This window comes from Protopterus annectens, chromosome 5.part1, assembly GCF_019279795.1.
Source record: "Protopterus annectens isolate FY-2018-M chromosome 5.part1, PAN1.0, whole genome shotgun sequence".
In the NCBI taxonomy this organism is placed as follows: Eukaryota; Metazoa; Chordata; order Ceratodontiformes; family Protopteridae; genus Protopterus; species Protopterus annectens.
The window spans coordinates 389,405,573-389,430,411 of record NC_056736.1 but is presented as its reverse complement, the minus strand read 5'-3'; the positions used below and the strand labels follow the sequence as shown (position 1 = coordinate 389,430,411).

The 24,839-nt window shown below is 43.8% G+C and overlaps 1 protein-coding gene across 1 annotated transcript in view; it reads right to left on the bottom strand.

The window, feature by feature from the left end:
* The window catches only part of LOC122803170 (gamma-taxilin-like), a gene marked incomplete at its 5' end in the record, with an annotated part of 754,895 nt that overhangs the window by 188,946 nt on the left and 541,110 nt on the right, over nucleotides 1–24,839 (bottom strand). The window contains one exon of the mRNA XM_044072786.1: nucleotides 19,798–19,890. Coding sequence (XP_043928721.1) covers nucleotides 19,798–19,890 — 93 coding nt within the window. The remainder of the gene's footprint in view (nucleotides 1–19,797; nucleotides 19,891–24,839) is intronic.

Here is a 24,839-nt window from a genome sequence, read left to right as displayed (position 1 = left end):
ATTTTTATCTTTTCATGCTTGTCAGCTGGATTTGAAGGAAGATTACCCTTAATAGGTCTAGACCTAGTGTCCACAAGACAGAGAAGAACAAATTCCTTGCATATACAGCATTCTTTGTTCATGCAGTTTGGCCTCAAACATCTTGCAGACACCTTGTGTGGGAAGCTTGTCAAGTTTTGGTGTACTTCCATAAAGGTTTTAGGCATGACAGTAGGAAAACACCCAAAAACACCTAAACAATCACTGATGCCAACCAACAGCAAGAAAACAAACCATTGGGGGGGGGGGGGGCCCTCAACAAATATTCCCTCAAAAAAATATTTAAACCAAGTTGAGATGCCTAGTTATCTCTGCCTTGGCGCTGGGAAGTTGAGGCACTACACTAATCAAAAGGGGACAGTATACAGGCTAAAGACAGCAGCAGCTAAGTAGCTGGGAATAAAATTAAAACTATGAAACTAGCCCTAGCTCTAAAGTTCGACATACAAAAGTAGAGCACTTAGCTTTAGCAATGGATGTGATCTTTTTTGCTATGGTGGCAAATGAGATTGTAGGGTGGGGTGGGGGGATGGGTTCAGAAGGAATGATGGAAAAGTATTGCAGGAGCTCGAGGCACCATAACATTAGCAAATGGTTGGAATGGATATGAGGAAAGTACAGTTGTGTACACTTACCATAAATGTAGAGTGTATTCACTGTTGCAGTCATTACATTTGGGTAATCTGCTGGCAGGTTGCCCTCAGTTGGCCTGAATTCCAGTGTCTTGGGTCCTGCGTCGGTTGCTTCTCCTCTTCCATGACGTCAGGTCGTCAGGGATATAAAACAAGCAGCCAACGTCATTTTCTTTAGTTTTTCTTGCCCGAAATGTCAGGTGCCCCCAAAAAGGTAGCAAAAATATATATATATATATATATATATATACACACACACACACACATGCATCTATATATATATATATATATATATATATATATATATATATATATATATATACACACACACATGCATCAATATAAACTTTACCTTCATCTACAAGCAAATACACCACATAGGTTGTAGAAGATAGAGAAGGAAAGATAAACTCCGGAATGAAAGGAGGATGGCGGGCGGGTAACCTGGACAGCAACAGTGAATATACTCGAACATCTACATTTATGGTAAGTGTACACAACTGTACTATGTTCTTCGTGTTTCACTGTTGCAGTCATTACATTTGTGTAGAATCCCAAAGTTATGGTTGGGAGGCTGGAGCTAAACAGCATTAGGTGCGGCTATAAGGCCCTGCAGAACTGCAGTGGCAAAGCCTGCCCTGGACTTAGAGTAAAGAGGCAAATGATAATGCTTTGTAAAGGTGTGAACAGAACTCCCAAGTAGCAGCCTCTAGAATGTCTTTGGTTGGTACTCCTCCGAGAAAGGCTGCTGAAGTAGCTGCAGCTCTGGTGGAATGAGACCTAATGCCCTTGGGCACAGGTTTATCACAGTGTAAGCAGCAGAAATGAATGCAGTAGCTTATCTGCTTTGAAATAGCCTTTCCTTCTGATCCTGCAGCATATGTCACTAGTAATTGCTCAGTTTTTCTTAGAGCTTTAGTCCTGCTCAAGTAGAATCTTAGCTGTCTATGTACGTCCAAGGAATGCAGAATTCTCTCCCCCTTGTTCTGCGGATTTGGATAAAAGGTTGGCAGATGAATAATTTGGTTAATAGCCACATTGGAAACCACCTTAGACATAAATGTTGGATTTGTCCTCAGACACCCTTGTCTGGGTAAAATATGAAAAAAGGCTCCAAAGCCATGAGGGCCTGTAGCTCTGAGACTCTTCTTGCTGAAGTAATTGCTAGTAGCAGAGTTGTTTTCCATGATAAAAACTTTATATCAGCAGTAGCAGCTGGTTCAAATGGAGGCAGGGTGAGCTTTTCCAACACATAATTGAGGTCCCATGCAGGTACTGGTGATGATCTAGGAGACCTTACATTTTTGGCTCCTCTAAGATACTGCTTTAGTAAAGGATGAGAAAAGATTGGTGGCTCTGTATTGTAATGAGCCAAAATTGGCAGAGGCATGGATTTTAATTGATGAGAAAGATGGGCCTTTGTCAAGCATCTCAGTCAAGTATTGTAATATCTGAGGAATATTTGGTTCTGCTGTATCAGTTCCTTTTGCTCGATTCCAAGCACAGAATCTCTTCCATTTATCAGCATAAGATTTTCTAGTAGTAGGCCTTCTGGCTTCCAAAATGACATCCATCACAGCTTTACTGAGAGGTGTTGTTTGTATAACTACATGATGAGCCATGCTGCCAGGTTCAGTGTCTGGAGTGGATTGTACAGGATCTGACTGTTTTGTTGGGACAGTAGTTGAGGTCTTTGAGGTAAGGTCCAAACTGGGTACTGAGGCAAGTTCCTTAGGATTGGGTACCAGTATTGGCGGGGCCAGTCCGGGGCAATTAGTATCATCTTTGGTTTCTCTTGTCTGACTTTTAGGAGGACCTTGGGAAGAAGAGGCAGTGGAAGAAAGGCGTAAACTGATAGGTTTTTCCATCTGAAGGATAGGACGTCCACTTTCCATGCTTGTCTGTGATGAGTCCTGGGCGTCCACTTTCCATGCTTGTCTGTGATAAGTCCTTGTGCAGAATCTTTTCAATTGATAATTTTGAGGGGAGGCAAATAGATCTATGTCTGGGCTCCCCATTTCTTTGTTATCATGCTGAAGAGTTGTGGATCTATTTTCCACTCATGAGGATCCATAAGGTTTCTGCTTAAATCGTCTGCCAGAGTATTTTGCTTTCCTGGCAGGAATTGAGCGTGAAGATGTATTTGGTAAGTCAAAGCTGTGTCCCCACATTGCCATGGCTAATCTGCAAAGGGAGTATGAGTGAGTGTCCCCCTGCTTGTTTATATACCACATGACCGTGGTGCTGTCAGTCAGCAGTTGTCCAGGATGAAATAAGTCCTTGAAGACTGTCAGGGCATTTTGAACAGCCAGCATCTCTCTCTGGTTGATATTATGATGCATTTGCTTTGAGGTCCATATGCCCTGAATGCATATTCCTGCCATGTGGGCCCCCCAGGCATAATCTGATGCGTCTGTTAAGGTCTGGCTGGCAGGGGGTAGAGTGAAGGCCCGTCCCATGTTTTGGTGACATGCCTTTGCCCACCATAGAAACTCCTGTTGGTAGGCAGGGAATGAGAGGAATCATTGTTTCCAGACTGTGACAATGTTGACTCCATAAACTTCTTAGGTACCATTGAAGTTTCCTCATATGCAATCTTGCATATGGAATCAGTAGGATGCAGGATGCCATGAAGCCCAAAGCCTGCAGAATTTGTCTTGGAGATAACTGGGTTTTTGTTGCCATCAGTTTGAAGTAAGTAGTCAGTTGCCTTTGCTTGTCTGGCGTGAGTTAAGCCATCTGGGCAATTGTATTCAAGCTTGCACCCAGGAATGTTATCTTTTGAGAGGGTACCAGTTGTGATTTATTTTCATTTATTGTGTACCCTAGGCATGTTAGAAGCCTTTTCACAAATGCCAGGTGCTGAAGAATGTCCTTGTTCTCTGCTTGAATGAGACCGTCGTCCAAGTACGGATATATTTGAATACTTCTTTGTCTGCAAAATGCAATTACTGGTGCCAGGCACTTTGTAAAGACCCTGGGTGCACTAGATAAGCCAAAGGGCAGTGCAGAGAATTGGTAATGCATTAAGCCAGCCTTGAATATGAGGTATCTTCTGCACGATTGCCTTATTGGGACATGCAGGTATGCCTCTTTTAGGTCTAATGTCACCAGCCAAGCATTCTTGCCCAGCATGGGCAGAAGCTGCTGCAAACTCAGCATTTTGAATTCTGGAATGTCCAGTTATGTATTCAAAATCGATAAATCCAGTATTGGCCACCAGGCCTTGTCCTTTCTGGGTACCAAGAACAGTCTTCGAGTAAAAACCTTGTCTTTTTTCCTGTTCTGGTACTGACTGAATGGCCCCCATATCCATGAGGGATGTAACCTGGTTTTGTGCCTCTGCCCATTGATCTTTTGGCAGATCTGGCCAACCATTTGCCACTGGCAGAGTATGCAAATGGAATCTGTATCCCTGTGATACTATGTCTAGTACCTACTTGTCCTGGGTTATTAACTGCCAATTTTGAGCAAAAGTGCTAATTTTCCCCCCAAGGGTGCTGCCAAAATATAAGTGCTTGGTGAAGGCAGAGGGAAGTCATTGGGACTGTTTTCTGTAGGTCTGCGCTTTATCTCCTCCAGATATGGAGGTAGAAGTGCCCCATTGCTTTGACCAGTATGAATCTTGTGCCTGGTATCTGGAACCCTTAGGACATCTGCATTTGCCCCTTTGAGCTCTGTCTGACATAGGAAAAGACCAATTTTTTGTAGGCCACTGTCTACTGAATCTTGGTGGCTGCACTTGTACGAAGTCTTTTACAGTTTGCATATACTTAGCTTTGTCTTCCATTTTCTTTTAAACCTCTTCTGCCTTAATACCAAACAGAGTATCATGCTGTAAAGGTGCATCTAGTAATTTAGCTTTAACATGATCAGGCAAATTTTGTTCCTTTAGCCAGGCATGCCTCCTAATCACAGATCCAGTAACTGCGGCCCTGCAGGAGGCTAAAGAATCAAAACCACATTGCAAAGTATGCTTTCCAACCTGTTCAGCTGCATGCAATAATTCCTGCAATTCTTTATTTTCTGCACATTCAGAAATCAACATCATTATCTGTTTCCCATAACATGTTGTTGATACTTGAGCATATGAAATTGGCAGTTTAAGGCCCTAACTGCCAAGGTTGCAGATGTATAAACCTTTTATCCCCATCAATCCAGTGCCCTTGAATCTCTGTCAGAGGGGGGTAGGATTTTTTGCTGTTGAGGCCTTAACTCCCTTTGGACCCTGTGAAATAGCTTCAGGATCAGCAGCAGGGTTTCTAAATAAAAATTTGTGAGTCAGGGACCCTGTAATATCTGTCAGGCTTGCTGGGAGCCAGAGGTAAGGAGTCAGGGGGTCAAGCTCGATTCCGAAAACACATCATCCACAATGTCAAACAGGGAGTATGGCTAAAGGCCCGTGCTGAGGAAGAAGGAAATCCCTGAGCCTCTTTTTTGATTCTGAGTAATCTTGACTCTCCCAGTGAAAATACTCCCTCAAAGTATGCAAGGTTTCTCCAAATGAATAATCCTCGGGAGGTGATGCAGATGGTATAGACTCATCTGCATCAGAATCCTCATAGGGAGGTACAGATAATTCCTGACCAGAAGAGAAATCAGAAGAAATAGAAACCTGATCTGAAGATTCATAATCAGTGTCTTGCCTAGGCCTCTTACCTGGAGGGGGATGGGAACCCTTGATCAAGGTAACAAGGTCTTCAGCCATTTTGATCATCTGATTTTTAGGCATAGAGGCCTGGGCACGTGGCTCATGCGTCATTTTTTTTTAGTTTTAGAAGTTGCTTTTGTCTTTGGTTTTGCAGCTGTCGTCGGTTTGATATAAAAATGTTGAGGCCTGAATACACCCTCAGAAGCCAGTGCCTGCTCAGCGGCTCCGGACACATACAAAGGAGATACATCCGTGGGTCCAATACTTTTGAGTATCTTGCGGCATGCCGGACTCCACATGGGTCTTGGCAGGGGCCTGCAACTCGAAAGTAGCAGGTATTAGGGGCTGTAAAAGTGCCTCACTGAGTACCGGCGACTAGCTTAGGAGAAGCTTTGTCAGTTTTGGATCTCGACGGTCTCTCTGGCCTTTTCTTTGTGTTTTTTATGTATCGGTCCCGTAGTTGGATTGCTATCTGACGACATTTCTAGATAGTTAAATCTGTTTCCAAAATACTTTGAGGCAAAACTATACAGACGCTTAATAGTGCATTGGTTAAATCTAGCACAAAACGTTATGATCAGGGCCTAGGCAAGGAATTCAGTATAAATGAAAATCCTTACGAAGTATTTGCTTCCCACAAGTAATACAATTAACTTTTTCTGACATTGGTATGGAGCAAGAAAAAAGTTTCCCCAATGGGGTACTTAGCTTTAGTGAAGACTTCGGTTCTGAAACTCAAACTCGAATATTTCAGGAGTCGACCGACCGGCACTTGCGAAATGCTTCTGCTTTGGGCACCACTCGCCAAGAAAGACAAAAGAAAATGGTGTCATCTGCTTGTTTTATACCCCTGACGACCTGACGTCATGGAAGAGGAGACAGTAACCAACGCAGGACCCAAGACTTTGGAATTCAGGCCGACTGAGGGCAACCTGCCAGCAGATTACCCAAATGTAGGCAACCTGCCAGCAGATTACCCAAATGTAATGACTGCAACAGTGAAACACGAAGAACATCAGCTTGTTACCAAACAGATTGAACAGACTGATGAAATAGGATCACATCATTTTACCTTCAAATAAAACACTTGATCAAACTTTCTGATTAAGCTTAGTTTTGTCAAAATTTTTTCTAGAACTTTTTTCCCTCCTATTTTGTCTGTTAGGGAAAATCTTGGAAGATGGACTGGTTTAAAGACATTTCATTTACCATCTTAGGCATAAAAAAAGAATTAGTTCTATGTGCAACTTTTTCTTTATGAAAATCTGGGAAAGGTTGAGAAAACAAAAGCTTGTAGCTGTGAGCTTATTAGCAGAAGTCAAAAGCACAAACAAGACCATCTTCCAAGTACATTTTAAAAAAGCAGAAGAGGCTGGTCAATGGGAGAGTCAGTCAACTTCCCCAAACAAAGTTCAAGTCCCAAATGAGTGGGACAGATTTTCTTGTAGGCCTGACGTGAAGGACAACTTTCAGGAATTATGTGACCTCATCACATTAATAGAGGGGCATCCATAGTGAAATGTACTGAAATGACTAATAAATAGAAGTTATGTTCTTACCATAACGTTCCATGTTAGTTGTCTTCTTCTCGCCTTCTTCTTGCTGGATGGGTTCGGAGCCGACCTCGGCCCGACTGCCACTCTAAAGCTCGAGAGTTGGTTCCACCGGCTCGAGGCTCCCCTTATATCCCACAATGCTAGGCGAGAGTTACCTCAGATCTCGTTTGTAAGCTAACCCCAGCTTATAACAGAAAAACAGTATAACTGTGAAAATATAGAATCCACCTCTAACAACAGGAAGAAGAAGGGTGACCTATATCCTGAACAGGAAATATGCATAATAGCATATAGCTAAGAAAGAGGTGGTAGAAAGAGAGGTCACGATCACAACTCCTCTAGGTCTGTCCAGGCCAGGGGGAAGGAGGGTGGGAAGAAGAAGGCGAAGAAGACAACTAACATGGAACGTTATGGTAAGAACATAACTTCTATATGTTAAGTTGTCTATCTCGCCTTCATTCTTGCTGGATGGGACCGTCCCTAGCACCTTGTCCCGGTGGCCTAACGGAACAGACTCCTGAGAACAGTGGAACCAAAATTAGCTCTATGCCTAGAAGCTAAATCCAACTTATAATGGGAAATAAAAGTGTGAGGAGTAGCCCAAGTAGCCGCTGCACAAATGGTGTCAATAGGCAGTCTGTCTTGGAAGGCTAGAGAAATAGCCAAAGCTCTGGTGGAATGGGCTTTAGGTTTATTAGGCAGTTTTTGGTGTCTAATCTCATAAACAAGGGTAATCAGAGATGTTAGCCATCTGGATAAAGATACCTTTGAAACTGGAAGTCCCTTTCTGCTTTCCGCATAGGAGACAAACAGCTGATCAGATTTTCTGAATTGTTTCGTCCTGTCCAAGTAGTACCTTAATTGACGATGAACATCCAGGCAGTGTAATTTTTGTTCAGACCTATTTGAATACTCCGGGAAAAGGACAGGGAGGTCAATGCATTGGTTTAGATTTGATGTTGAAACCACCTTAGGCAAAAAGCACGGGTTCATTTGTAAGGAAACTCTGTCCTTATGGAACACAAGTTAAGGAGAACGACAACTGAGTGCTTGAAGTTCTGAAATTCTTCTAGCTGATGTGATAGCCACCAGAAAGAGAGTTTTCCATGATAATAACTTTAAGGAACATGAAGCTGCAGGTTGAAAGGGGAAAGAATCAAAGAAGCAAGAACTAAATTTAGGTCCCAAGGAGAAGGAGGATTTCTTACAGGAGGTCTGAGAAGAAAAACTCCTTTCAAAAAGGCTTTGCAGAGTTTGTGGGACATTAGGGCAGATTCAGAAATACCCACATGGAAATTAGAAATAGCTGCCAATTGAACCTTAAGAGTAGATGGAGATGAACCTGCATGGAAGAGTTCAGCAAGAAAATCAAGGACTAGTTGGATGGAAGCGGTGAAAGGATCTATGTCCCTTCCTTGTGCCCAACATGAGAAGCGTTTCCACTTACTCAAATAAATCTTCGAGTGGAAGATTTATGGGAAGCTATCAAAATATCTCTAACAGAGTGAGATAATTGAGGAAGCCTGGCTACGGTTGGAAGTGGAGGAACCAAGCAGTGAGGTTCAGAGAGGGAGGAGCGATGAAACTGACCCGACTGATGGATCAAAAGATCTGGAACTAGGTCCAGATTCCACGGTCGCTCAAAAGAAATCGATGTAGAAAGGGGAACCACACTTGTCGAGGCCAGTAAGGAGCAATGAGGATCAATGAGGCCTTCTGAGCGATAGCTTTCTGTATTACTTGAGAGATCAGTGGGAAAGGGGAATGCATACAGAAGTCCCGGGCCAAACTTGGACTAGCGTCCCTGCTGGGTTGGCCTGGTAAAGGGAATAGAGTGAAGTATTCTCTGCACTTGCTGTTTTGGGGAGTAGCAAAAAGATCGCAGCAAGGCTGACCCCACTTGAGAAATATCTCTCTCACTACAGAGTCTTTCAGAGACCACTCGTGAGGCATGAGAATAGCTCTGCTCAACTTGTCCGCAATGTGATTGGACTTCCGGGATGTGCGTTGCTATCAGAAAACGCTGAGAAGAAATCGCCCATTGCCACAGTCTGAGTGCTTCTCGACACAGGGGGTATGATCTGGTTCCGCCTTGTTTGTTGATGTACCACACTACAGACATATTGTCTGTCTGGATTGCAATCGTTCCCAAGGGAAGAGAGTCTTGAAGGGCTTGCAACGCTAAAAGCACTGCTCTCATCTCCAGAACATTTATGTGCAAGTGGCATTCGTTTGGTTGCCATGTGCCCTGGACTGTCCTGCCCTGATAATGCCCCCCCCACCCGATCAGGGAGGCATCCGTTGTCAGAGTAGCAACCGGAGGAGGTGGAACAAATGGTCTCCCCAACAGGAGCTGGGGGGAAGACATCCACCACATGAGATGCTTTTGCACGCCATGTGATCATAATGGTGTGAGACATTGGAAGTTCCTGGTATGACCATTGAGAAAAGAGCATCCACTGAAGGATCCGCATGTGGTATCTGGCCAATGGGAGGAGAGGTATGGCCGCTGCCATGATTCCCAACACCTTTAGAACTAACCTGGCTTTGGCTCTGTTGTTGTTGAGAAGAAGTGACACCAATTTTTGAATGTCTGATATCCTTTGGTTCGTTAGAATTGCAGACATGTTTACAGTATCTAAATTTGCGCCTATGTAGGTAATAGTACGACAAGGCGACAAAACAGACTTTTCGCAATTTATTGAGATACCCAGTTTTTGACAGACGCGAAAAGTGTAATCTCTGGCCATCAGAAGGAGATGTTTGGTGGGAGCTGTGAGGAGCCAGTCGTCCAAATATGGAAACACCTGGAATCCTTGTCGTCTCAGGTGAGAAGCTACCACTGCCATGCATTTGGTAAACACCCGGGGGGCAGTGGTGAGACCAAAGGGCAGGGCCCTGAATTGAAAATGACTGGTTCCCAGCCTGAAGCGGAGGAATCTTCTGGAGCGCCTGTTCATTTTTATGTGATAGTACGCGTCCTGAAGGTCTATAGAGCACATCCAGTTTCCTTTTCCCAACAGGGGAAGAATGGATTGCAGCGTGACCATCCGAAACCTTGTTTTCTTGACCGATCTGTTCAAGATACTGAGATCCAAAATTGGTCTCCAGTCCCCTGTTTTCTTTGGAACTAAAAAGAACCTTGAGTAGATTCCGGATCCTAGTTGGTCTGCTGGCACTGGCTGAATAGCTCTTTTGCAAGCAGTTTTGAAATTTCCAAAGCTGCTATATCCCTTTGAGCGGGTGGAACATCTGGAAGGGATTTTTTTGACTGACTTGGAGAACGAAGAAAGGGAATAGAATAACCTTCGAAATGATGGACTGTACCCATTTGTCTTGTGTCAAGGATAGCCAGGCTTCTGGGTACAGTGATAATCTTCCCCGACTGCCTCGAAGATGGGCAGTCGGGCAACACCTCAGGGATGCTGAAAGGGCTTATCGGAAGGCTTCTCGATTGCCCTGGTTCTGGACCCCCTCTGCCTCTAGGGCGTCTACCATTGTTGTTCCCCTCTGCCTCTGGCGGGAACCGACTCTGTCGTCAGGCGAAGTCCCTTGAGATTGTTTACGGAACCACATCTTTCCCCTTCTGGCCTTTGGGGTAAGGCCTAGAAGGAGTGGAAAAACGGACTCCGACGGCAGAAAGGGTCTTGCCATCCGTCTCGCACCTAGTCAGGGTTTCTTTCACTTGTGGACCAAAAAGGGATGATCCATCAAAAGGGGAGTTTGGGGACCACGCCTTGAAAGGTTCCATAAAATTGCATAGCCGCATCCAGGCGTGCCTACGTAAGGCTACCCTGTTCCAGCTGCTCTGCTCGCTCCATCGGCCGCATAAGAGAGGAGGCATGGAGGAGTTGGAAATAGAATTAAGGATAGCCAGCTGCGTGTTCATTTTTCTTGAAACCCGCAGCTGTAGGGTCCTTAAGCATTTCACTCACTTCTTTGATCAAGTCCCTTTGAAGACGAGTGAAATGGCACAGGTAATTCAGCGAACGCATAGTAAATGTCGCTGAGGAGAACATCCGCTTGCACTATCCATGGACCTAGATTCCTTGTTAGGTGGATGGACAGGCACTGAAGGATCAGCCAGTTCCTTCTTTGTGGCAGCTACCACCATAGCATCCACAGAGACTCCTTTTGATAAAAATTCCTTGTCTGCTGGAGCTGTGATGAATTTGGAGGGTCTCCTGGGAGTGGGGTCCACTGAATCAGGAGCCGTCCATGCCTTTTAGCAACCACCTGCATGAGGGGGTCGAAGGGGGGGGACACCCAGGAGGTGGAAGGACGAGAGCCAAACGCCTCAAGATACACAGATTCGTCCTCTGAAGGGTTGAGGGCTGGCCAATTTCCCCTCTGTTTAAGGATCTCCAGAATGTCTGCAAAAGAGACATCTTCAGAAGGGGAACGGGGGGAACCCTCAGAATCATCCAGATCTGTGTCGGACGTGATAGACTCAGGTGAGTCAATGTGCTTCCTCTTGCACTTCCTCTTCCGAGGGGGCTCTTCTGCCAAATCAGGAGAGGCCTCGGAAGAGGATGAAATCCCCACAGGGGGCTCCTGAGGAGTTGGCTCTCTGCGGTCCGGGATGAGGGAGTGAGTCGACTTACCCTGAGGCAGCATAGAGGGAGGGGCTGACGGAGCCGACTGTGGAGTAGAGCCAGGCTCTAACACACTCCGCATGACCTCGAAGCACCCCTGTCAGGCAGAGCCAGAGGTCCCCGCCCGAGGAGCTAAAGACCCCTCGGCACCGACAGTGATGGCTCCGAGGCGATGTCGGAGCCGAACTCACCAGCGCAAGCACCGAGAGGAGAGGGGGTCGGACAAGGGTCCGATGCCACTCACCCTCGGAGCCGACGAGGAAGTCCGCCGAGATTCCTCCATGGAAGAAAACGGAGCCGACGGGCCGAAGACAATTGTCTCGGCTCCGGTGACCACAGTCTCGGTTCCGACGACCCGCCCGAGCTCAAGAGAGTCGAAGGAGGAAGGAGTTGATGGACGGGACAGGCACCGACTGATGAGTCGGGCTCTGAAGCATCTGGGCCAGTGCCTCAGACTTGAGTAGTCGACTCACCACCCTCTGAAGGTCATGATCAGACAACCTCGATGACCTAGAGGAATGAGACCTTTGGCTCCGTTCAGACAGCAGGGGAGATCCTGGAGCCGAATGAACGGAGCCGAAGGTGACCTAGACCTCTTTCTGGTTGTCGGCTCAAGATCTTGTCGGAGCCGACAGGGTACTCGATAACCTCGGCTCGGCCGAGCCGAGGAGCCACAGAAACTGTGGACGGAGTCTTATCGGCTCCAGCCGGAGCCGATAAAGGCAAAGGTTGAACAACCTGAGGTCTCGGCTCAGAAGCCGGAGCCGAAGACCTCGATGCCTTGGAGGGCTTCCCTGTTGAGACAGACAGGGAATCCTCAGGCTTCAACAAGCCTCTCAAAATGAGCTTGTTTTTCCTTTCCTGCAGGACCCTGGGGCTGAAGCCATGGCAGACAGCACAGGAGTCCTGCAGGTGCAAAGGCCCCAGACAATAGACACAAGAAGTGTGAGCGTCTGTCAGAGACATTTTCTGACAGCACGCATCACACTTCTTGAATCCGGAGACCTTTGCTTCTTTAGACATAGCCTAACTGGTGAACACAAACACACACTCAAACACACCAGTTACACCCTGTCAGAAAAAATTACTTTAGTAGAAATACTAAAATATAAAGTAAAATAAATTACAATAAACAGTAGCTTAAACTACACAAACACTCCCTAGGGAAGAGAAGGCCCAAGGCCCAAGGGAAGAACTAAAAGTTCTTTGAAGAAAGAAACGGGAAAAAATTAGTTCGGGGATAAAGTACAATGAACTACACTAATAGGACAATAATTAAACTAAAAAAGGGGAAACAGAGTGACTTTTAATAGAAAAAAGCTTAAACTCACCAGGAACCGGTAGAACAACCAACCTCGAAGCTGTAGCGGCAAACGAGATCTGAGGTAACTCTCGCCTAGCATTGTGGGATATAAGGGGAGCCTCGAGCCGGTGGAACCAACTCTCGAGCTTTAGAGTGGCCGAGTCGGAGCCGAGGTCGGCTCCGAACCCATCCAGCAAGAATGAAGGCGAGATAGACAACTTAACATATGCCCTTTAACAGAAAAAAATGCCAGCCTAGAGTTAAACAGCTCACACAGTTTGAGGATTGTAGGAATATCACATTAAGAGTCATGTCCTCTTTATGGTACCAGGTAGATGATTTTCTTGTAGCAGGCTTTCTTGCCTCCTGTAATACCTGTATCAAGTCCTCAGAAGAGATGTGCCGGTCATCCAAATTTAGGTTGGGATGAATGACAGTGCCCCTTTGCTGAGTAAGTTCATCATGTAAGGTAATATATGGTGACTGCCACTAGCTAGACAAAAAAAGGAGTTTCAATGCTGTCTGGAGAAAAAGGGAGCCACAAGTAAAGTACAGTTTTGTACCTACCATAAATGTAGATGGTAGTGTGTTCACCCTGCTGCAGTCATCACACTTGGGTTATCTTGCCATCAGGTGGTCCCGCAGTCGGCCCGAATTACAAAGTCTTGGTTCGGCATCGGTTGCTGTCGCTTCTTCCCTGACGTCAGTGCGTCAGGGGTATACAAGAGGAATCAGACGCCATTTTCTTCAGTTTTTCTTACCCCAGATGTCAGGTGTCCCCAAAAGGTAGGCAAAATATATACATACATATACATAAATATATATATATATATATATATATATATATAGACATATGGCTATATAAAAATAAAACAAAACCCTTAGGTACAAGCACATACACCACAGAGGTAGTATAGGATAAAGTGGTAGAGATAAGTTCAGCTAGTTCAGAGGGGTGGAGGGAGGGTAACCTGGACTGCAGCAGGGTGAACACTCGAACATCTACATTTATGGTAGATACAAAACTGTACTATGTTCATCGTGTTACCCTGCTGCAGTCATCACACTTGGGTTGAATCCCAAAGCTAAGGAGGGGAGGTGGAGTCAAACAGGGTTAGAAGAGGCTAGTAGGCCCTGCAAAACTGCAGTGGCAAAACCAGCTCTAGTCTTAGAATAAAGAGGTAAGTGATAGTGTTTGGTGAAGGTGTGCACTGAACTCAAGTAGCAGCTTCCAGAATATCCTTGGTTGGCACTCCCCTGAGAAAGGCTGCTGATGTAGCTGTAGCCCTGGTGGAGTGGGACCTAATGTTAGCAGGTACTGGTTTTCCCATGATGTGTGTAGCAGAAACGTATGCAATGCCCTATCCATTTATAAATGGTCTGTTTTGAAATAGCTTTTCCTTGTGATCCTGTAGCATAGGCTACAAAGAGCTGGTCAGTTTTTTCTGAAAGCCTTAGTTTTATCCAAGTAGTAACGTAATTGCCTGTGAATGTCCAAAGAGTGCAGGAGTCTTTCTCCTTTGTTCTGGGGATTTGGGAAGAAGGTGTGCAAATGAATGGTTTGGTTTAGGGCCACATTGGATACCACCTTTGGCATAAAGGAAGGATTAGTTCGTAGAGAAACTGTCTTGATGAAAAATGAGGAAAGGTTCCACTGCCATTAGTACCTGTAGCTCTGAGACTTCTAGCTGAGGTTATTGCTAGTAGTAGAGCAATTTTCCATGAAAGAAAATTTAAATCAGTTGAAAAACCTGGTTCAAAGGGCGGCAGTGTAAGCTTTTCCAGGACAAAGTTGAGATCCCAAGTAGGTGTTGGAGCTCTCCTTGGCGGTCTTAAGTTCTTAGCCCCTCTGAGGTACTGTCTTAGGAGTGGATGTGAAAATAAAGGAGGATCCGTGCGGTAATGAGCTGAAATTGCTGAGGCGTGGATCTTAATAGATGAAAAGGAAAATCCTTTGTGTAACATTCCAGTTAAATATTGTAGAATCTGAGGAATGTTTGGCTCCAGGGGATTTAGGCCTTTAGCCTGGTTCCAGGGGCAAAATCTTTTCCATTTGTCTGAATAGGTTTTCCTGGTGCTGGGCCTCCTGGCCTCCAGAATCACATCCATAACAGCTTTGGATAAAGGTGTTGGCTGGTTGTTTAGGTAATTTGCCATGCAGCCAGGTTTAAAAGTCTTGAGCTGGCTGTGTAGAATCAGATTGTCTCGCTGAGTGAGCAGGTGAGGAATTTGTGGCAAAATCCATGGTGGGCCCTGGGCCATGGTCCTTAAAATTGGATACCAATGTTGGCGTGGCCAATCTGGTGCAAAGAGAATCATTTGTGGCCTCTAATCTGACTTTCAGCAGTACCTTTGCTAGAAGAGGCAGTGGAGGGAAGGCATACACTGTTAATGTTCTCCAACTGAATGAGACAACGTCCACTTTCCAAGCTAGTGGATGGAAGGTCCTTGTGCAAAATTTTTGAAGTTAGTGGTTGTGGGAGCTTGCAAACAGATCTATGTCTGGGTGTCCCCATTTTTGAGCTATCATTGCAAATATTTGTGGATCTAGTTTCCACTCGTATGGATCCATGATGTTTCTGCTTAGGTCTGCCAATGTGTTTTTCTTTCCTGGCAGGAACTGTGCTTGTAATTGAACCTGGTAAGACAGTGCAGTGTTCCACAAGGTCATTGCTTTGGGATTCAACCCAAGTGTGATGACTGCAGCAGGGTAACACGATGAACATAGTACAGTTTTGTATCTACCATAAATGTAGATGTTCGAGTGTTCACCCTGCTGCAGTCCAGGTTACCCTCCCTCCACCCCCTCTGAACTAGCTGAACTTATCTCTACCACTTTATCCTATACTACCTCTGTGGTGTATGTGCTTGTACCTAAGGGTTTTGTTTTTATTTTTACGTTTATTTATGTACAATTTCAGGTCAGTAAAGCCAAACCCCTCTAGCTGTGGACATGCATGTAAACATATGTCCACAGCTATAGGGGGGTTTGGCTTTATTGGCCTGAAATTATCCACAAATAAACATAAAAGTAAAAGAAAAAGTCATGTACATTCAGAATTGCCAATTGGCTGAAACACCTGCTATCCTTAAAGGGTAATTTACATATATCCCATGTCTCTGACACAAGAGGTTTAAGGTATCACATAGTGGAAAGTCTAGTTGTGCTAGATTTTTCATTGCGTTTTTAACCAACTGTTTTTTGTGTGTGACCTTTTTACTCATTGTTTTAGTTACATTGGTGGGGGACACTACTATGTTTGGATTTAGGAAGTGTAAGTCGCTCAAAATGATGCCAGGTTATCCAGATAAAGACAAGACAGTATGCGATAAACAATATGGAACGTATTCCTGTGGTTTATGCAACTTCTGTGGTTTGACAGATAGTGATACTACTTTTATGCACCCTGATTTCAACACGAGATACACATTTAGTGCAAGGGCAACCTGCATTACTAAACATTTGGTATATTTAGCACATTGTGACTGCTGTAAAAAATTCTATGTTGGGAGGACAGATCGAACCCTTAAAGAGCGCATAAGGGAACACTCATAGTATAAGAACCGGAAATAGCACGAATGCACTTGCTAGATATGTGTCAGCTAGTGATATAATTCATCATTTTAGGTTTAAAGTTATACAAATGCTACAAGTGGGTGCTAGGATGGGGAATATTGAAAATAGGACTAGTGAGGCGGAACTTAGATGGATTCTTAAGCTGAGAGCTGATAAAGCATCAGGCCTGAATAGTAAGGTCTCTATTAGACCAATACTTGATAAGATGGGTCTACCTAGACAGAATATCTTTTGCCAGTTGGTATAGTTCAACCTATAAGGTACTGTGTCTAGTTTTATATTTCATGATTTTATGATTGCTATTTGTACATTGAAAGGGAATTATTCCTTTAATATATGATGTCATCTGAAAGGCAACTGAAGTTAACTGATGTATGCAAATGTACCGTTTAGGATTTGTTATTGGTGAATTCAAACTGTTTTAATTGATCATATGACTTTAAAGTGTATGTCTGTGTTTTACTATCATTATGGTCTGATGAAGCCAATGTTTACTTGGTGAAAGTGCTTACCGACTTTCAAGTATTTTATTAAAAGTATTGAACTATCTAACAGTTTTGTTGGACATTTATGTTTGCTGTGCTTCCTGCTGCCATATTGTGTTTTGTTTTACTTAGTTACTTTTGCAACTGGTTTACCCAATTTCAATTCTGCAAAGGAAGCAACTGGTCTGTTTTTCTGATTTCTTTTGTTCTATGCAGGTAAAAACTTAATTGTCTGAACATCCAATAAATGTAAAATACATAAATGTAAAAAAGAAGTTGTGTCTTATCATAATGTTCCATATGTGTTGTCGATATTCATCTATTCTTGACTGCTGGGTGTCGGTTCTGATCCTAGGAACCGATCTGGCCATTATACAGCTCGCGCCAACCAAAAACTCAAGCTAATAATCTACCCACAATGCCCCTCTCCCATTTACCTCGCATCAAATTTGCAGACTTATAGAGAGCCAGAACCACCATGAGCCCATATGAAAAATCCATGTCCAAAGTGAACCCTAACAATGCCCCCAGGACAAGAGTTCACTCCTCCAGGAACTCACAGGATGGGGAAGGAGGGTGGGATGCAAATAACAGAAGACAGACAACACAGATGGAACGTTATGGTAAGACAATTTCTTTATCTGATGATGTCAATTTTCATCTATTCTTGACTGTTGGAACAGAGTCTTCAGCTACTTTAGATCCAGGGTGATCTTATGGAAAGATATTCCTGAGAACCATAGAATCAAAGGAACCTCTTCCGCTGGAGATCAGCTCTACGAGTGATACATGTATGTGGAGTAGCCCACATTGCTGCTGTGCATATTTCATTCATGGAAGCCTTGGAATGGAAAACAGCTGAAGTGGTCAGTGAACTGGTGGAATGGGCTCTCATTGACGCAGGTAATTTGAAATTCCTTTTACTGTACATTTCTGTACATGTAAGTAATACAATCTTAGACATTTTGACAAGGTAACTTTGGAAATGGACTTCCCTAATGTTGGGTCGGAAAAGGAAGCAACTCTTCTGATTTTCTAAATTCTTTACTTCTGTTGAGATAAAAACTGTTTGAACATCCAGCAGATGTAGACAGTACTCATCCACTCAACATCCCCCATCCACTTCTTCCAGTGCCTAAAATGCCATCTGGATTCTGGTCACTGGAGTCATAGTCAGGGCTTTATCCCTCTACAAGAGGGAAGCCTCACTTAGGACTAGTTAACTTAAAGGCTCTAGCTTACATTTATGTTATACAAAACTACACCATACTGTTATATGGAAATTTAGGATCTTTAGGAAAGTCATTGCTGTTGCTGGTATGCGATTATATTTTCTGGATGTGTCCTGATTTTTATAAAGAAAATTTTAGTCATTATATTTTAGGATTCATATCTTTATGAATGAAGCATTATTTAATGTACTTTTTGTTTGGAAAGCCCTATCTAGCTAGAAGGATCAAATATTAAATTGGTTTCTAGTTCACAAACTGTACTGCAGGTGACTCAAATTCTATTGCTATTTGTTTACACTTTCTGCTGCCAAGAATACTGTTTTAGCCTTACTTGGCCTGGTTATTCCTGTTAATACAGCTCTACCTTCCTAAAATTTTATGGCTCTAAATATTTCTTCATGTATCCTCCCCTTAATGTCAATTTACTTATTTGTATTAAGTAATTCTATGTTCAGGATTATTGTTTAAGAATTATTGCTTAATATGCTGAATAAAAAAACTTATATGCATTGTTATAACAAAAATTAAAACTTTTCCAAAACAAGTGTAGTTCTAAGACACAGACTGTGTAAATTACAATTACTTAGCTTTGGTTTGTGTTTGTTTAATGGAATAGCACACTGTTCAAACTGACTCATTCACAGCCTAGGTGAGCATCAGTCAACACAGAGATCAACTTACGAGAAGTAAAAAATAAAAATACTGCAAAGACAATAAAAGCTGTGGGATGGGGAAAAGAACTGGGGAAGCACAGCCTCGGCATATTGTTGCACTACAGACACCAAACTGTGTACTGGTAGAAGGCAGGCATTCCTCCTTCGCCCAAGAGCTTCAAACCAAAAACTGCACACAGGACAGAAGGAAATCCTAAAACTAGAGAGACTGAGGAAGACCGAGTATCAGGATCACTGGCTTCTGGCTAAAATGGTGAAACTGATTAAAATAAACTACAAAACGCACAAAAGTAACCATGTGTCTAGCTACATTATACAGAATAAACAGACTAATGATTACTTTAAAGGAATTGTGTCCAAGCACTAATCAACACAAGTGGGGAAAAAAACATTCTGACATGGCTTATTTCACTATTCGGATGCTGCTCTAGACTGGTTGGTAGGTCAGAATTAACTGCAAGTTTACAACTGCTCTGAAAGAAACAGGCATTACAACACAAGTTCAAACCTACCTCAAGTTAGAAGTCAGAAACTAAGGCAGACATATGTTTATTAAAATGATACTACTCAGAGGCTCCCATCAGGCTCAGAGTAATCAGTCTGGTCAACAGGGAACTGTGTAACATACTTTTTATGGAAAACTGTAGAGCGGAAAAAGAGTCAGTCACAGGTTGGGAGGGTGGCCTAATGGTTAAGGTGTTTGCCTTACAAATACAAGGTGCAGGGTTTGAGTCTCCCAGGGGATAATTGGCTGGGCTTAAAATGGCTCGCAAGGGCAGTTAGCTTAGTACTAACTTATGAACAGGACATGCTCGCTCTTTTTTTTTTTTAACCTCCAACATAACACCTACAATGCAGCAAATGCTGACGCTACTTTCAAGGTTTTCCTCTTACCAGATTATAAACATAGTGTAAAACTTGTTTCTACAAAACGTTATGCCACAGCTTCGTAACTCCTACTGCACTTTTATCCAGGAGTACTACAGTGGCAGATAAACAAGGACTCTACAAGCAGGGGTTAAAAACAGAAGGCGCCATAATGACTGCCATTACCTTCTCCATTTCTTGTCTAAATGTTGTAAACAGTTCATTACTTTTTGCCATCGTAGTCTGGAACTCCTCAAACTTGTCCATATACAGAGAAAGCTGTAATTATATATAAACATTTATGATTTACACCTCAAAACATTGATTAAAATAAATCCAAGTTAAACACAAACACTAAATATGGTATTTTGATTCTAATTAACAGTACTATTTGCTTACCTTACAGGAATCTACACACAAAAAAGGGCGGAACAACGCACAATTAATACAATGCAAATCGAACACAAATACCTATTATGTGCACAAACAAGACAAGAACTTACCCATAACAGTCCTATTGACCAATGTTGCAGTATTCCAAAAAAAATGGGTTATCGCTGATGTCCATCAGGGGTACCAAAGCTTAATTTTACCTGGGTTGTACACCTGACGCAACTTCAGCTCGTAAGCACAGGAGTATATATACATATGTACAAGTATAACTCACAGACCATTGCCAAGCCAGTGGCCTCGTCATCTAGGAGGAGCCAAATAGGAAGGGTTAAAGAAGCCCCTCTTGTCCTAGAGTCCTACCAACAAGGCAGAAATTGATTGGGGGTGACGACACTGCAACCTACTCAGAGGGGAAGTAGGGTGGGAAGGAATACTGCAACAGTGATTAACACGACATCTACTTACGGAAATTTCTTTCATAACTGTACTATATCCTGAGAGCACAGCTGCAATATTCCAAACAAATGGGTGACTCCCAGAGCGAACAGAAAAGTAAGGGGGTTGGGTGAGCTGACAGAGGAATTGTCCAAGAAGCTAGAAAGGACCGACCTAGATAAAAGCAGCCTTAGACCTTGGAAAGGCATCAATCCTGTAGTGATTAGTGAAGGTATAAGGATGACCAGGTAGCCGTTTCCAATATAGCCCAGGCATCAATCCTTTTGTAAAAGCCTCCTGAGGATGCCACTGTCCTGGTAAAATTAGCTCAAGATAATGAAGTAATGATCTGCCATGAGGACAACAGAGGGATTTAGAAATTCAGCTTGCAATGGTTTGCTTAGACACTGGTTGGCCCAGTTTTCCATCCATAAATGAGATAAGACAGTTGATCTGACTTATGAACAGATTTGGTCTTGTCCAAATTAAAACTCAACTGGTCTGGGCACCTCTAGAAAGAGAGAGAGAGAGAGAGAGTGAGAGAGAGAGAGAGAATTAAGAGTTCCCCACCCCCGTTCTGTGGGCTGGGATGGAATTAGGTACATTGATGGCCTGGTTGAGAAGCAGCTTGTTCGCTACTTTTGGCATGAATGAGGAGGTTAGCATAACAGTCGCCCTGTCTTTGTGAAAAACAAGAAAAGGAGGCATGGCCATAACTGCCTATAGTACTAAGACTCTCCTCACGGAAGTGAGGGGCAGAAAAGTACAGTTTTGTACCTACCATAAATGTAGATGTCCGATAGATATGCAACTGCAGTCATAACATATGGGTTGTCCTGCCTCAGGCAGCCCTCTGTCGGCCGGATTCCAAAGTCTGGGTCCGACGTCGGCTGATGTTGCATTTCTCTCCGACGTCATAGCGGCTGGAGTACATAAGCATCAGCCAACGCCATTTTCTTCAGTGTTTCTTGCCCCAGATGCCAAGTGCCCTCCAAGGAAGGCTGAAATCAAACTGGAAGACAAAAACAGGATTCCAGACAAGTAAATGAGTAATAAACAGATACACCATAACAGATATCCCCAGCTAAGAGAAACAGGGATAGGAGTGGACCCTAGGCATAGAGGGGTATGGAGGGAGGGAAAATCCGACTGCAGTTGCATATCTATCGGACATCTACATTTATGGTAGGTACAAAACTGTACTATGTCCTTCAAGAATGCAACTGCAGTCATAACATATGGGTAGAATACCATAGCTTATATGGGGGAGGAGGAATACTCTACGAAAAGGATGGTGTGGCAATCAAACCCTGCAGGACTGCCGAAGCAAAGCCTGCTCTGGATCTGGAGTATAGAGGGAGATTGTAGTGTTTGGAGAATGTATGCACGGAGCTCCATGTAGCAGCTTCTAGATTGTCCTTAGTAGGCACCCCTCTTAAGAATGCTGTAGAGGTGGCTGTAGCTCTGGTGGAATGTGGTCTGACATTGGCTGGAACAGTCTTTCCATGAAATGAATAACAGAATCTGATGCAATGTCCAATCCATTTTGAAATGGTCTGTTTTGAAATTGCTTTTCCTTGGACTGCAGGGGCGTAAGCCACAAAAAGTTGGTCAGACTTTCTACTGATCTTGGTTCTGTCCAGGTAGTATCGAAGTTGTCTGTGAATGTCCAAGGTATGTAACAGTCTTTCCCCCTTATTCTCAGGATTGGGGAAGAAAGCAGGCAGATGAACAGCTTGATTTAAAGAAACCCTAGATACCACCTTTGGCATAAAAGTAGGGTTGGTCCTTAAATGAAACCCTGTCTCTGTGGAAAATTATGAACGGTGGTATAGCCATTAGGGCCTGTAGTTCCGAAACCCTTCTTGCTGAAGTAATTGCCAACAGGAAAGCTGTCTTCCATGAGAGAAATTGCAAGTCAACTGAAGCTGCTGGCTCAAATGGAAGTAGAGTCAGTTTTTCTAGGACAAAATTGAGGTCCCAGGCTGGCACTGGAGCCTTTCTTGGTGGTTTAATGTTCTTGATTCCCCCGAGGAATTGCCTTAGCAAAGGATGCGAAAAGACAGGCGGATCAGTGTTATATCTAGCTGAAATAGCTGATGCATGTATCTTTATGGAAGAATATGAGAGTCCATTCTTTAGCATATCTGCCAAATATTCCAGGATGAGTGGGATGTTCAATAATGATGCATCATGTCCCTTGCTGGTATTCCAAATGCTGAATCTCTTCCATTTTGCTAAGTAAACCTTTCTGGTGGATGGTCTTCGAGCCCCTGTTAGTATCCGCTGAACTTCCTTGGAGAGAGATAGGTTGAGATTATTCATGGGATCTCCCAGGTTGTTAGCTGCAGTGTCTGAAGGTTTGGATGCACTGTTTTGAAGTTGTGTTGAGTCAAAAGTAGAGGCCATTGGGGAAGGGCCCACTTCTTGGTGTGACATATGCTCCGTAGTAGTGGATACCAGTGTTGTCTTGGCCAGTCCGGAGCTATTAGGATCCCCTTGGGTCTCTCTGCTTTGATCTTTAGTAATACTGAGGTCATCAGTGGCAGAGGTGGGAATGCATAGATTTTTAGGGAGTTCCAGTTGAATGAGAGAGCATCTGTTTTCCAAGCTTGTGGATGGTATGTCCTTGAGCAGAATTTTTGTAGATGATGGTTGAAGTGAGAGGCAAATAGGTCTACTTCTGGCCTGCCCCATGTCGAAGTGAGCTGTGTGAAGATCTTCGGATGTAACCTCCACTCGTGTGGATCTGTGAAATTCCTGCTTAGGCTGTCCGCCAGCACATTGTCTTTGCCTGGAACAAACTGGGATTGTAACTGAATGTTTAGGCTCAGTGATTTTTCCCAAAGATGCATTGTCAGTCTGCAAAGGGGGTAAGAATGGGTGCCCCCTTGCTTGTTTATATACCACATCACAGTGATGTTGTCTGTCCGTATCAGTAAATGGCCTTGCTGAAGTTGGTGTTGAAAGGCCTCAATGGCATGCATTACTGCCAGCATTTCCTTTTGGTTTATGTGCGGATGTGTTTCCTTCGGAGACCATTGTCCTTGTATACACCTGCCTTCAATGTGCGCCCCCCCCATCCAAGGTCTGAGGCGTCTGTGGTTATGGTCTGTGTTATCTGTGGTTTTTTGAATGACATACCTGTGTTTGCCTGGCTTACCGAGGCCCACCATAGGAATTCCTTTTGTAGGCATGGAATGAGCGGTATGGTTGTCTCTAAGTTGTTGCTGTGCTGAGACCATAGGCTTTTTAGGCACCACTGAAGCTTCCTCATGTGTAGTCTTGCTAATGGGACCAGGAGAATGCAGGATGCCATGTAACCCAGGGCCTGTAGGAATCTCCTTGCAGTCATCTGGGTAAGTTTTGCCAAACCTTTGAAATAATGAGTTAACTTCTCTTGCTTGTCTTCTGTTAGGTAAGCCATTTGAGAGGCTGTGTCTAATTTGGCTCCTAAGAAGATTATTTGCTGGGATGGCTGAAGTCTTGACTTTTGGAAGTTGACTGTGTATCCCAGAGCTTGAAATAATCGTATGACATAGTCCAAGTTTTTTGTCAACATCAATTTGTCGTCCGCTTGTATGAGGCAGTCGTCCAGGTACGGGTAAATTTGGATCCCCTGGAGCCTGCAATGAGCAATTACTGAAGCCAGGCATTTTGTGAATACTCTGGGCAGTAGATAAGCCAAATGGCAATGCTGAGAATTGATAATGCTCTGGCCCTGCAAGAAATCTGAGGTATCTTCTGCAGCTGTCTGATAGGGACATGCAGGTATGCCTCCTTGAGGTCCAGAGTAATCAGCCAAGAACCCTTGCCCAGCATGGGAAGGAGTTGCTGTAGAGTCAGCATTTTGAACTTTGGTACTATGAGAAAGGTGTTTAATGCGGACAAATCCAGTATTGGTCTCCATTGAGATTCTTTTCTTGGAACAAGGAACAGTCTTGAGTAAAACCCCTGGCCTTGTTCTTGTTGTGGAACTCTTTCTATTGCTTTCATCCGAGTCAGCAGAGAGATTTGCTTGATAGCCTCTGCCCTCTGGTTTTGTGGTAGGTTTGGCATGCCTTGTTTTCTTGGTAAGGTATGAAAGTGGAACCTGTAACCTCGGTCTATAATGTCCAAAATCCATTTGTCCTTTGTCAGTCTGTGCCAATTGTCTGCAAACAGAGATAATTTCCCGCCCAAGGGAGCTTCTATTTGTTCCCTGGTAGGCGGAAGTAGAGGAAAGTCATTGAGATTGTGGTTGTGGGGCAGGTGAAACCCCTGTGTCACTTCTTTGGTTTGCTGGCTGCCATTGTCGTCCCCTGTAAGGACCTCTGTATTGTCCTCTTCCTTGGCCACGTCTGTTTTTACCCCTTTGAAACTTTTCAGGATTAGGAAAGGACCAGTTTTTCGAAGGCCAA